The sequence below is a fragment of the Grampus griseus genome (assembly GCF_964374135.1).
Source record: "Grampus griseus genome assembly, chromosome: 1".
NCBI classification, from domain to species: Eukaryota; Metazoa; Chordata; class Mammalia; order Artiodactyla; family Delphinidae; genus Grampus; species Grampus griseus.
In genome coordinates this window covers 51,120,925-51,133,764 of record NC_139017.1, presented here as the reverse complement: position 1 = coordinate 51,133,764, position 12,840 = coordinate 51,120,925, and the positions used below count along the sequence as shown (strand labels likewise).

The window sequence follows — 12,840 nt, the reverse complement described above, 5'->3', positions numbered from 1 at the left end:
CAGGTTGAAATAGATATTAAATTGTCATTACCACAGGTGTCAACTATGACTCATGTGTAGGTTGAAATAGATATTAAATTGTATTATCAGAGGTGCCAACTATGACTCATGTGTAGAGAACCATTTTACTCTAGAACCTAAAAATGATGAATATATCTTTCATCGCTGATAAACACTGACCAAAATCTCTCCCATCATGGATACCATCAACGAAGTACAGTTAGGACAGAAATAGAACACAAATGATGTATTATTTTTCCCAATATGTAATGAATAAACTTTGGGACTGTTCTTAATAATAAATATTTATTAATTAGAGCATCTAAATGAATATGAAAGACATAAATATATTAAGACAATAATTTGACTCATGCAGCACTTTTATAAAAGGTGAATATAATGTAATTAGTCCATGAGCTTTAAAGGGAAATGAGCTGCCTGGCTAGTGAGGGGACAAGATGCCAGAGGGTCACTACCCACTCAGGGTCACAGCTGTACTGCTGGATTGCTGGGCTCCTGTAGGCTTGGTCTGGCTCACATTTCTCCTGGTGGACTTTATTGTTCGAACTGCTTTCTTCACCCATTCAACTTGTGGATCAGCACAGACTTTAAGGCCACGTCTGGTAATAAATCTGCAATGCAAAGAAAAAATAGACAAAGTTAGTCACATCCTCAAAGCCTTGGGACCAGAAGTTAAGATCAGATCATATATAAGAGATCTTGTGCAGAAATGACTGGACAAAACAGTCTTTCAGATTCAGGAGAACATAAATGAAAATCTTTCCTCTGCAATCTATTTTCCCATAAAGGAGAAATAGCTCCAGGTAATACCCAGATCCCTGGCTCAGCATAAATTGCAGGCTCCTTTTCTCATCATTGCTACCAGGTGATGTAATTAAACTGGACATTTGAGGTCATCTAGTCCAATTATTACATATCATTTCTTTTTCAAATTTAAACACACTCATCTTATTTTCTGGACAAAAGGTAATTGCTTTATCATATTTTGGGAGGTAAAGTTGCAATTGTGTGTTGGGAAGAGTTGCTGTTCTGAAGATGAGATCCTAGAAAGAGAACGGTACCATGTAGGCTAGTTGTTGACACTATTCCTCGAGATATGGCAACTGATAAAATATGGCACTCTACTCCAGCCCACCATAAGGGCAGAGAAAGGCAGGGAAGGGGAAGGATGGGAAGGGAGGCATCCCACACCAGTGTGTCTCTACGGTCAAATCCTGATCTGAGACAGCCAGCTCTAAACCTAACCCTCGGGACTGAGCATATTATTCATCTGGTTCCCAGTTAGATTCTTCTGCTAAGATAAAGCAGAAAGGAGAGTGATATCCTTCACTTGTTGCCAATTTTTTGTCATAAACATTGTTTGGGGCTACATAAAGACATGGTTCATATGGAAAAACAGAAAGACTATTGGCTACGTTGAGGTTTTCCTCCTTGCTGACATTTTTCCTGAGGAGGGCAGCATTTCTATATACTGTGTTCCATCAAGCCCAGATCTGGGGGAGAGCAACTCACATCACTGCTTTCATGGGGCCCTCCTTGATGGTGTAGGTCTTGATTTTTTTAATTGGCAGTTGCTTGGTAGTCAGACTCACACAGATGTTCTTGTCTAGGACTTCAGTCCCCACACCTGGTAAAGAAAACCAAACAAACAAAAATAAAATATAATTGTTAATACTATCAATGTTAGAGTGCTGTAAATAAAATAAAGAGTGATCTGATAAAGAGTAATTTGGGGAAGGCAACACTAAATGTGGGAGAGGTAGTTCATTTTTGACTGAATAAATAAAGGTGTCCTCATTTTAAATGGTAGAATGTGAAATATGTAAGGGAAGTAGTTCATTAAATACTCATCCTCAATAGAAATGGCCCCGGAGGATTAAACCTTCTAAGTTTAGAGAACATCTTACATTGGAGAAGGGAAAATAACTTGGGAGAGTTAATAATAGTAAGGGTTTTCTAAAATCTAAAAAGGGTTTCTAAGTGCTGATTTATTCCTAAGCTGGAGACTGGCATTTGCTACTCAGGGAAGCAAGTATTCTCAGAGAATATTTCTCAGAGAAATATTCAGCAAAAAAGCATCTTAAATAATAGCCAATGTTGGTGAAGTTTGAGCTATAGTGTTGCTGGTATCAGAAGGCATTTTATAAACATGAAACTGACCCGGTGTTCACTACCATTGCTCTTCAGCTCTCCTTCTCTCCATCACACAATATCCAGCCTGCACATTCTTAATCCTCTACATTTGCCAACTTACTTTTAATGCTGAACTGTCGCTGACCGCAGTGAAAGAGGGAAATACCCAAGTGTCTACAGTCTTCCTCAGTCTTATTTCCCCTACCCGTACATGGGTTTCTACCAAATGGCAGCCTGTTTTCTCAGACAAATGCCAGCCAGCCATGGTTAAGACATTTGGCCTAAAGTTTTTGTTTCATCAATATTTTTTTTTAATTTGGGGCACAATTTCAGGGAGTTCCAGACATTGCCATCTCTATTTACGGACACCCTTGGCATCCATGATCAGGTTCAGATATTCTAGTCTAAGTAATAAGTCTATGGATTAGAAGGTTGAAAGGAGAGTTAACTGAAACATTAATTATACCCAAAGGATATTCCCTCTTGTGGCCAGAGCCACAAGGAGAAATATACTCCAACCAGCTTGGAAAAAATGATCTTTGAAGAAATATGTGTAGAATGCTCAGGTAAGTCTCAGTATAACTAAGTCTCATCTGGGTATGTCTTGTAGGTTTATCTGATTGTATATAAGACGTTGATATTTGTTAGCACTTATGGTCTCTTATAAACTCAAGAAATTGATCATCAGTGGGAACAACATTCATAGCAGTAATAACAGACTCTCCTACCCACTTAATGTAAAATTGATTTCCTGGGTGTAAAGATGTGAGCTACCAGTCATTTTTGTTTTAATAGAACATTGTTTTGCTTCAGAACATAAACCATCTACTTCATTCCCACTTTGTGAACTCTCAAAATTTTTGAGAATTTATCAAGCTCAATATTAAATAGGCAAAAGCTTCAAAGGTATATACAATCGTCATCAGCATTCCACAACTAACATTAATCAAGAAGTTAGGACTTGTGTGGAAACCTGATAAGTGATCATAAGATTTATTTCATTTTAATCCCAGGTAAGCGTATCGGTTATTACATTCTTCTTATAGATAAGGAAGCACAGGCACAGAGAGGTAAAGAAATTTACCCCAAATCGCCCAATTGTGAAAAATAGGAGCCCAGATTGTGACCAAGTTCTATCTTCAAAATCTACAAAGTCTCCTAGAGTCAAATTATTCCCATTTTCACTAGGGAAGTCTGAGGCTAAGCTGGGCGAAAGTTTACTGCAGTCAAAGCTTGAGTCAAAACGAAAATGTGTGGCCACTGCCTGCATACATAGATGCTCCTTCTCTCATAAATAAGCTTTTGACTTACCTTCCACAGTGTATGCAGCGAGACAGCAGATCCCGAGGAAGGCCAGGATGAGAAGTCTCATGGCTGAGGTCCTGATGAGCTGTGCAGCGAGAGGCTGACGAACTGATCCTTTCAGTCTCCTTTATTCCTCCAGTGATCAGCGCACTTCCTGTGGTGAGAGGGCGCTTTCGAGGTGGGTGTGGAATCACGGAAAGTCTTTGCAATACTGATGCTTTCTTTGGTTGAAAAAATAAGTTCCTTTGTCCCCACTCATACTAACCCAACACCTTGTGGCCTTTTCTCTCCTGTGGTTAACGTGTCCGCGAAACCAAATATGTGCACAGAAGAAACATAGTTGTCTCATCTCCTGCCACCAGTCTAAATTCAAATCTTCCACTGCACACATGCCCCAAGGCCATGCCAGTGTCATGGCCCAGCACAGAGACAGTGTAAAGGAAACAAGGTGGAGTGGTCCCTGTGGTCCATCTCCCCCACCTGCCTCATGGAACATCAGCTGTGACATGAGGCTTCCACCACTGTGAATCCTAAGCCCAGTGACACCTTAGGGAGGTGAAAGGATGCTGTTGCTTCCCTGAGCTCCTCACTCCTCTGCCTTAATCTTATTTCTCTCCTCTGCCCTCATTCAAGTGATCCCCTTTCTTTACACCAGCCTCCCCACATACCCAAGAAACATTTCAATAATGTTTGGAGCCTGTCTATATGCACGGGTTTGGTTTATTGTAACTTAATACATACCTTTTTAAAAGATTTTGAAAAGTTGTCCTGACATAAAATTTTGGAAAAAAGAAAAAGGAAATTATCTATAATCTTACCATTCTGACTGTTTTTGTTTTTAATGTTTTTCAATGAGTCTCTATTGTTATACATGTTTTGCAGAGTTGTGACAATTATAAATACTAATTTTACATCTATGTAAATATGCTGCCATGTTTCTTCATAATCTTCCTGTTTCTACTCTGAATAAACACATACACAGACACATTAAACCATTCCCTTTTAACTTATTTTTATGTAAACCACATCTATAAGGTAAATTTTCATTAAATACACTGAATCTTTTGCTTTTAATCATCAGGAGTAGGTTTACTAGGCAAAAATCATATGATCATCTTTATAACTCTTGCTACATATTGACATATATACTTCCCAAAATGTAATTTCCATTTGCAATGCTTCCAGCAGGGTTTCACTGTAATTGTTGCAAGACAACCTCTCTGTCGCTCAATTTGCTTTTTTGGGTTTTGTCTTGTTTTGTTTAATATAGGTATGTATAAAATGCATTTATTAATTATATGTGTAGCTAAAAGGTTTTGTCATTACTATTCAGGGATATGAAAATAATATTCTGATTAAATATATGTATAGCTAAAAGTTTTTGCCATTGCTATTAAGGATATGAAAACAAATTCCTATATTTCTAAGAAAATTATAGGTTAAGCTCTAAGATAGTTTTCATTAGTGGCATTTAATTTACCACCCAGATTTTACTCAGAAATTCAGATAGCTTTTTAGTTATCTCCACTTAGCTACACCATCAGTTCTTAAACTCTGAACACACCATTCCACTCAAAATGCTTCTCTTCCTATTACTCCTTGACATGGAATAATGTGTTGTCATCTATTCAGTTTCCAAATACAGATTACTTGCATCATCTTAGACATTGCTAGTCACCCATATGTTGCTCTCAACCAAACTGGACTAAGTATACCTTCAAAGTAGCTCTTCTATATGTCTTCTCCTCTCTCTCCACACTGCTCAAGGCAGGACCTCATCACTCCTTGTTAGGACTACTGCAGTATACCAACTGATTCCCCAGGCCTGGGTCTCCTCTCTTTCCAATGTATCCTACACAGCCTTGCCAGAATAACCATTCTAAAGCCTTAATCTAATCAACTTGTTTTCCTGCTGAGAACCTCTTTGCTACTTCCCATTGCCTACAGGATTCATTTCAAACCTCACATCGTCATAAATAAAGGTGTTCAAGATATAACACGCTTTTCTTTCAAGACTCATCTTTCACCACTCATGCACATGCTCCAAAACCTCTAGCCTTAATATGTGCGCGATCATCCAAATGGGCCATTCCCTTTTCTACTCCCAACATAATGCTTCCTTTATCTGGAATGCCCATCTCAGCTCCCTACATAATTATTTGTAAACTCATCCTCTTTCTACAAGTTTTCCTGAATTCTCCAGATACAATTAAGTTGTGCCATCTTCTATGCTCTCTTGGAACTTTCTAGCCACCACTGTTCTATCACTAATCTCATTTTATTCTCCTACTCAATTACATTTCTGCATCTTCCACTAGATGGCAGGCTGCTTGAGAGTAGGGAATTTGCCTCAGTGCTGTCTGGGTCTCTGGCACTAGCAAAATGTTTGCTATATAGTGGTCACTTATCAAAGGGTTTTTGAATAAATGAATTCTTTTCAAAAGACCAACATTATAATGATTGTACATCACGTAAAGGATGAACATCTAAATACATAAAGCCAGAAGATTGTGCCTATGTCTTCCTCTCATGTTTATAGTCAAATCAGCAAATTGACCAATGGCTGAATTTTTACTTAGCGTTTTGAAAAAGAATTTCTTAAACTCTGAGAATGAATTATTCATTTCAGTTTTTCCAAGCATGCACTAAAGTCTCTGATGGAGAAGAATTAAGCAACCAACAAAAATATAGAAACTTAGTACAAAATGGGCATAATCTGCTAATGTGTGGACATTGATTGACAACCAACTGAAAGATATTAGAACAAATATTTCTCATCCTTGACCCCTCTCTTTCTCTTACATGGCACACCCAATCTGTCAGAAAATACTGTTGTCTCTCTGTCTTCAAAATAGAATCTAAACAATTCCCACCACCCAAAAAGACCCAACTCCAAGCCACAGTCACTTCTTACCTGGATTTGTCCAACAGCCTCCTAACTGATTTTCCTAATTCCACCCTTACTTTCTTTTGGTCAATTTACCAACCTGACAAAGTTGATCACGTCAAAATGTAAGTAATATGTTACTTCTCTGCTCAAAAATCCTTTGGTGTAGCAAATTTTCATGAGTGAAAACCAGAGACTTTTTTTTCCCCATGTATTGTTTAATATATTTAGATGCTCTGCTGTACATTAACCACTTAACTCTAGTGTGAAGGGTAAAGGGCAAAAGTACTAATAATAAATATAGCAGAGAGACCTCCAAGATAGTGGAGGAGTAAGATGTGGAGATCACCTTCCTCCTCACAAATGCATCAGAAATACATCTACATGTAGAACAACTCCTACTGAACACTGGCAGAAGACCTCAGACTTCCCTAAAGTCAAGAAACTACCCACGTACCTGGGTAGGGCAAAAGAAAAAAGAAAACAACATAGACAAATGAATAGGGATGGGACCTGCACCTCTTGGAGGGAGCTGTGAAGGAGGAAAAGTTTCCACATACTAGGAAGCCCCTTCACTGGTGGAGATGGGTGGTGGGGAGAAAGCTTTGGAGCCATGGAGGAGAGCACAGCAATAGGGGTGCAGAGGGCAAAGAGGAGAGATTCCCACACTCAGATGATTGGTGCCGACCAGCACTCACCAGCCTGAGAGGCTTGTCTGCTCACCCGCTGGAGCAGGTGGGGTCTGGGAGCTGAGGTTTGGGCTTTGGAGGTGAGATCCCAGGGAGAGGACTGGGGTTGGCTGCATGAACACAGCCTGAAGGGGGCTAGTGCACCACAGCTAACCAGGAGAGAGTCCAGGAAAAAGTCTGGAACTGCCTAAGAGGAAAGAGACCATTGTTTCAGGGTGCACAAGCAGAGGACATTCAGAGTACCGCCTAAACGAGCTCCAGAAATGGGCATGAGCCACGGCTATCAGCACAGACTGCAGAGACAGGCATGAGATGCTAAGGTTGCTGCTGCAGCCACCAAAAACCCTGTGTGCAAGCACAGGTCATTATCCACACCTCCCCTCATGGGGGCCTGTGCATCCCGCCACTGCCAGGGTCCCGTGATCCAGGGACAACTCACCTGGGAGAACACACGGTGCATCTCAGGCTGTTGCAATGTCACACCAGCCTCTGCTGCTGCAGGCTTTCCCTGCATTCCATACCCCACCCTCCCCCCGGCCTGAATGAGAGAGAGCCCCCTAATCAGCTGCTACTTTAACCCCGTCCTGTCTGAGCAGGGAACAGATGCCCTCAGGTGACCTACATGCAGAGACGGGGCCAAATCCAAAGCTGAACTCCAGGAGCTGTGCAAACAAAAAAGAGAAAGGGGAATTTCTCCCAGCAGCCTCAGGAGCAGCGGATTAAATCTCTACAATCAACTTGATGTACGCAACATCTCTAGAATACCTGAATAGACAACGAATCATCCCAAAATTGAGGTGGCGGATTTTGGGAGCAACTGTAGACTTGGGGTTTTCTTTCTGCATCTAATTTGTTTCCAGTTTTATGTTTATATCAGTTTAGTATTTAGAGTTTATTATCATTGGTAGATTTGTTTATTGATTTGGTTGCTATCTTCCTTTTTTTTTAAATATAGATATATATTTTTTTCTTTTACTCTTTTTGTGAGTGTGTATGTGTATGTATCTTTGTGTGATTTTGTCTCTATACCTTTACTTTTACCATTTGTCCTAGGGTTCTGTGTGTCTGTTTTTTCTTTTCTGCTTTTGGGTCATTTTTTTTGTGTAGTTTTTAGCTCTTGTTATCATTGGTGGATTTGTTTTTTAGTTTGGTTGCTCTCTTCATTCTTTATTTTTTTAATTACTTTTTATTTTCTTTTATTTTTCATAACTTTTTTATTTTTTACTTTAATAACTTTATTTTATCTTATTTCTTTCTTTCTTTTTTACTCCCTTTTCTTCTGAGCCATGTAACTGACAGGGTCTTGGTGCTCCGGCCAGATGTCAGGGCTGTGCCTCTGAGGTGGGAGAGCTGAGTTCAGGACATTGGTCCACCAGAGACCTCCCGGCTCCACATAATCTCAAATGGCAAAAGCTCTCCCACAGATCTCCATCTCAATGCTAAGACCCAGCTCCACTCAATGACCAGCAAGCTACAGTGCTGGACACCCTATGCCAAACAATCAACAAGACAAGTACACAACCACAACCATTAGCAGAGAGGCTGCCTAAAATCATAACAAGGCCACAGACACCCCAAAACACACCACTGGACATGGTCATGCACAGGAGAAAGACAAGATCCAGCCTCATCCACCAGAACACAGGCACCAGTCCTCTTCACCAGGAAGCCTATACAACCCACTGAACCAACCTTGGCCAGTAGGGATAGACACCAAAAACAATGGGAACTACAAAAGTGCAGCCTGAGAAAAGGAGACCCCCAGTAAGTTAAGCAAAATGAAAAGACAGAGAAACACACAGCAGATGAAGCAGCAAGGTAAAAACCCACCAGACCAAACAAATGAAGATGAAATAGACAGCCCAGCTGAAAAAGAATTCAGAGTAATGATAGTAAAGATGATCAAAAATCTTGGAAATAGAATGGAGAAAATACAAGAAATGTTAAACAAGGACCTACAAGAACTAAAGAGCAAACAATGAGGAACAACACAATAAATGAAATTAAAAATTCTCTAGAAGGAATCAATAGCAGAATAACTGAGGCAGAAAATGGATAAGTGACCTGGAAGATAAAATATTGGAAATAACTACCACAGAGCAGAATAAAGAAAAAAGAATGAAAAGAATTGAGGACAATCTCAGAGACCTCTGGGACAACATTAAATGCACCAAAACTCGAATTATATGGGACCAAGAAGAAGAAGAGAAAAAGAGAGACTGAGAAAATATTTGAAGAGATATTATTTGAAAACTTCCCTAATATGGGAAAGGAAATAGTCAATCAAGTCCAGGAAATGCAGAGAGTCCCATACAGGAGAAATCCAAGGAGAAACACACCAAGACACATATTAATCAAACTATCAAAAATTAAATACAAAGAAAAAATATTAAAAGCAACAAGGGAAAAACAACAAATAACATACAAGGGAATCCCTATATGGTTAACATCTGATCTTTCAGCAGAAACTCTGCAAGCCAGATCTTTCAGGAGTGGCAGGACATATTTAAAGTTATGAAGGGAAAAACCTACAACCAAGATTAATCTACCCAGCAAGGATCTCATGCAGATTCGATGGAGAAATTAAAAACTTTACAGACACACAAAAGTTAAGATAATTCAGCACCACCACACCAGCTTTACAACAAATGCTAAAGGAACTTCTCTAGGCAGGAAACACAAGAGAAGGAAAAGATCTACAATAACAAACCAAAACAATTAAGAAAATGGTAATAGGAACATACATATCAAAAACTACATTAAATGTAAATGGATTAAATTCTCCAACCAAAAGAAGTAGACTGGCTGAATGGATACAAAAACAAGACCCATGTACATGCTGTCTACAAGAGACTCACTTCAGACCTAGGGACACATACAAACTGAAAGTGAGGGCATGGAAAAAATTCAATGCAAATGGATATCAAAAGAAAGCTGGAGTAGCAATTCTTTTATCAGACAAAATAGAATTTAAAATAAAGACTACTACAAGAGACAAAGAAGGACACTACGTAATGATCAAGGGATCAATCAAAGAAGAAGACATAACAATTGTAAATATTTATGCACCCAACATAGGAGCACCTCAATACATAAGGCAAAGGCTAACAGTCATAAAAGGGGAAATCGACAGTAACACAATCACAGCAGGGGACTTTAACACCTGACTTTCACTAATGGATAGATCATTCAAAATGAAAATAAATAAGGAAACACAAGCTTTAAATGATACATTAAATAAGATGGACTTAATTGATATTTATAGGACATTCCATCCAACAACAACAGAATACACTTTCTTCTGAAGCACTCATGGAACAGTCTCCAAGATAGATTATATCTTGGTTCACACATCAAGCCTTGGTAAATTTAAGAAAATTGAAATTGTATAATGTATCTTTTCCAACCACAATGCTAGAGACTAGATATCAATTACAGAAAAAAATCTTTAAAAACTACAAAAACATGGTGGCTAAAAAATACGCTACTTAATAGCCAAGAGATGACTGAAGAAATCAAAGAGGAAATCGAAAAATACCTAGAAACAAATGACAATGAAAACTCAACAACCCAAAGCCTCTGGGATGCAGCAATAACAGTTCTAAGAGGGAAGTCGATAGCAGTAGAATCCTATATCAAGAAACAAGAAACATCTAAAAAAACAACCTAAACTTACACCTAAAGCAATTAGAGAAAGAAGAACCAAAAAAACCAAAGTTAGCAGAAGGAAAGAAATCATAAAGATAAGATCAGAAAAGGAAATGAAGGAATCAATACCAAAGATCAATAAAACTAAAAGCTGGTTCTTTGAGATGATAAACAAAATTCGTAAAACATTAGTCAGGCTCATCAAGAAAAAAGGGAAAGACTCAAATCAATAGAATTAGAAATGAAAAAGGAGAAGTAAAAACTGACACTGAAGAAATACAAAAGTTCATGAGAGATTACTACAAGAAACTCTATGCCAGTAAAATGGACAACCTGGAAGAAAAGGACAAATTCTTAGAAAAGCACAACCTTCCAAGACTGAACCAGGAAGAAATAGAAAATATAAACAGACCAATCACAAGCACTGAAATTGAAACTGTGATTAAAAGTCTTCCAACAATCAAAAGCCCAGGACCAGAAGGCTTCACAGGTGAATTCTATCAAACATTTAGAGAAGAGCTAACACCTATCCTTCTCAAACTCTTCAAAAATATAGCAGAGGGAGGAACACTCCCAAACTCATTCTATGAGGCCACCATCACCCTGATACCAAAACCAGACAAAGATGTCACAAAGAAGGAAAACTACAGGCCAATATCACTGATGTACATAAATGCAAAAATCCTCAACAAAATACTAGCAAACAGAATCCAACAGCACATTAAAAGGATCATACACCATGAACAAGTGCGGTTTATCCCAGGAATGCAAGGATTCTTCCATATATGCAAATCAATCAACGTTATACAACATATTAACAAATTGAAGGATAAAAACCATATGATCATCTCAATAGATGCAGAAAAAGCTTTCAACAAAATTCAACACCCATTTATGATAAAAACTCTCCAGAAAGTAGGCATAGAGGGAACTTACCTCAATATAATAAAGGCCATATATGACAAACCCACAACAACATCATTCTCAATGGTGAAAAAATAAAACCATTACCTCTAAGATCAGGATCAAGACAAGGTTGCCCACTCTCACCACTATTATTCAACATAGTTTTGGAAATTTTAGCCACAGCAATCAGAGAAGAAAGAGAAGTAAAAGTAATCCAAATTGAAAAAGAAGAAGTAAAACTGTCACTGTTTGCAGATGACCGGATACTATACATAGAGAATCCTAAAGATGCTACCAGAGAACTACTAGAGCTAATCAATGAATTTCGTAAAGTAGCAGGATACAAAAGTAATGCACAAGAATCTCTTGCATTCCTATACACTAATAATGAGAAATCTAAAAGAGGAATTTGGAAACACTCCCATTTATCATTGCAACAAAAAGAATAAAATACCTAGGAATAAACCTACCTTAGGAGACAAAAGACCTGTTTGCAGAAAACTATAAGACACTGATGAAAAAAATTAAAGATGATACAAACAGATGAAGAGATATACCATGTTCTTGGATTGGAAGAACCAACATCGTGAAAATGACTATACTACCCAAAGAAATCTACAGATTCAGTGCTATCCCTATTAACCTACCAGTAGCATTTTTCACAGAACTAGAACAAAAAATTTCACAATTTGTATGAAAACACAGAAGACCCCGAATAAGCAAAGTAATCTTGAGAAAGAAAAATGGAGCTGGAGGAATCAGGCTCCCTGACTTCACACTATACTACAAAGCTACAGTAATCAAGACAGTATGGTACTGGCATAAAAACAGAAATATAGCTCAATGGAACAGGATAGAAAGCCCAGAGATAAACCCACGCACATATGGTCACCTTATTTTTGATATAGGAGGCAAAATAGACAATGGAGAAAAGATAGCCTCTTCAATAAGTGGTACTGGGAAAACTGGACAGCTACATGTAAAAGAATGAAATTAGAACACTCCTGAACACCATACTCAAAAATAACCTCAAAATGGATTAAAGACCTAAATGTAAGGCCAGACACTACAAAATTGTTAGAGGAAAACATAGGCAGAACACTCTATGACATATATCACAGCAAGATCCTTTTTGACCCACCTCCTAGAGAAATGGAAATAAAAACAAAAATAAACAAATGGAACCTAATGAAACTTAAAAGCTTTTGCACAGCAAAGGAAAACATAAACAAGACGAAAAGACAACCCTTA

At 38.3% G+C, this 12,840-nt stretch overlaps 1 protein-coding gene across 1 annotated transcript; it reads right to left on the bottom strand.

The window, feature by feature from the left end:
• Positions 1-472: 472 nt before the first annotated feature.
• On the bottom strand, positions 473-3,526 carry LOC309838543 (lymphotactin-like; the record flags this gene model as incomplete). Its single annotated transcript, XM_082679677.1, has 3 exons — positions 473-632; positions 1,534-1,648; positions 3,466-3,526. 3 exons carry the CDS (start codon positions 3,524-3,526, stop codon positions 473-475), a joined length of 336 nt encoding a protein of 111 aa, XP_082535803.1.
• Positions 3,527-12,840: the final 9,314 nt, after the last annotated feature.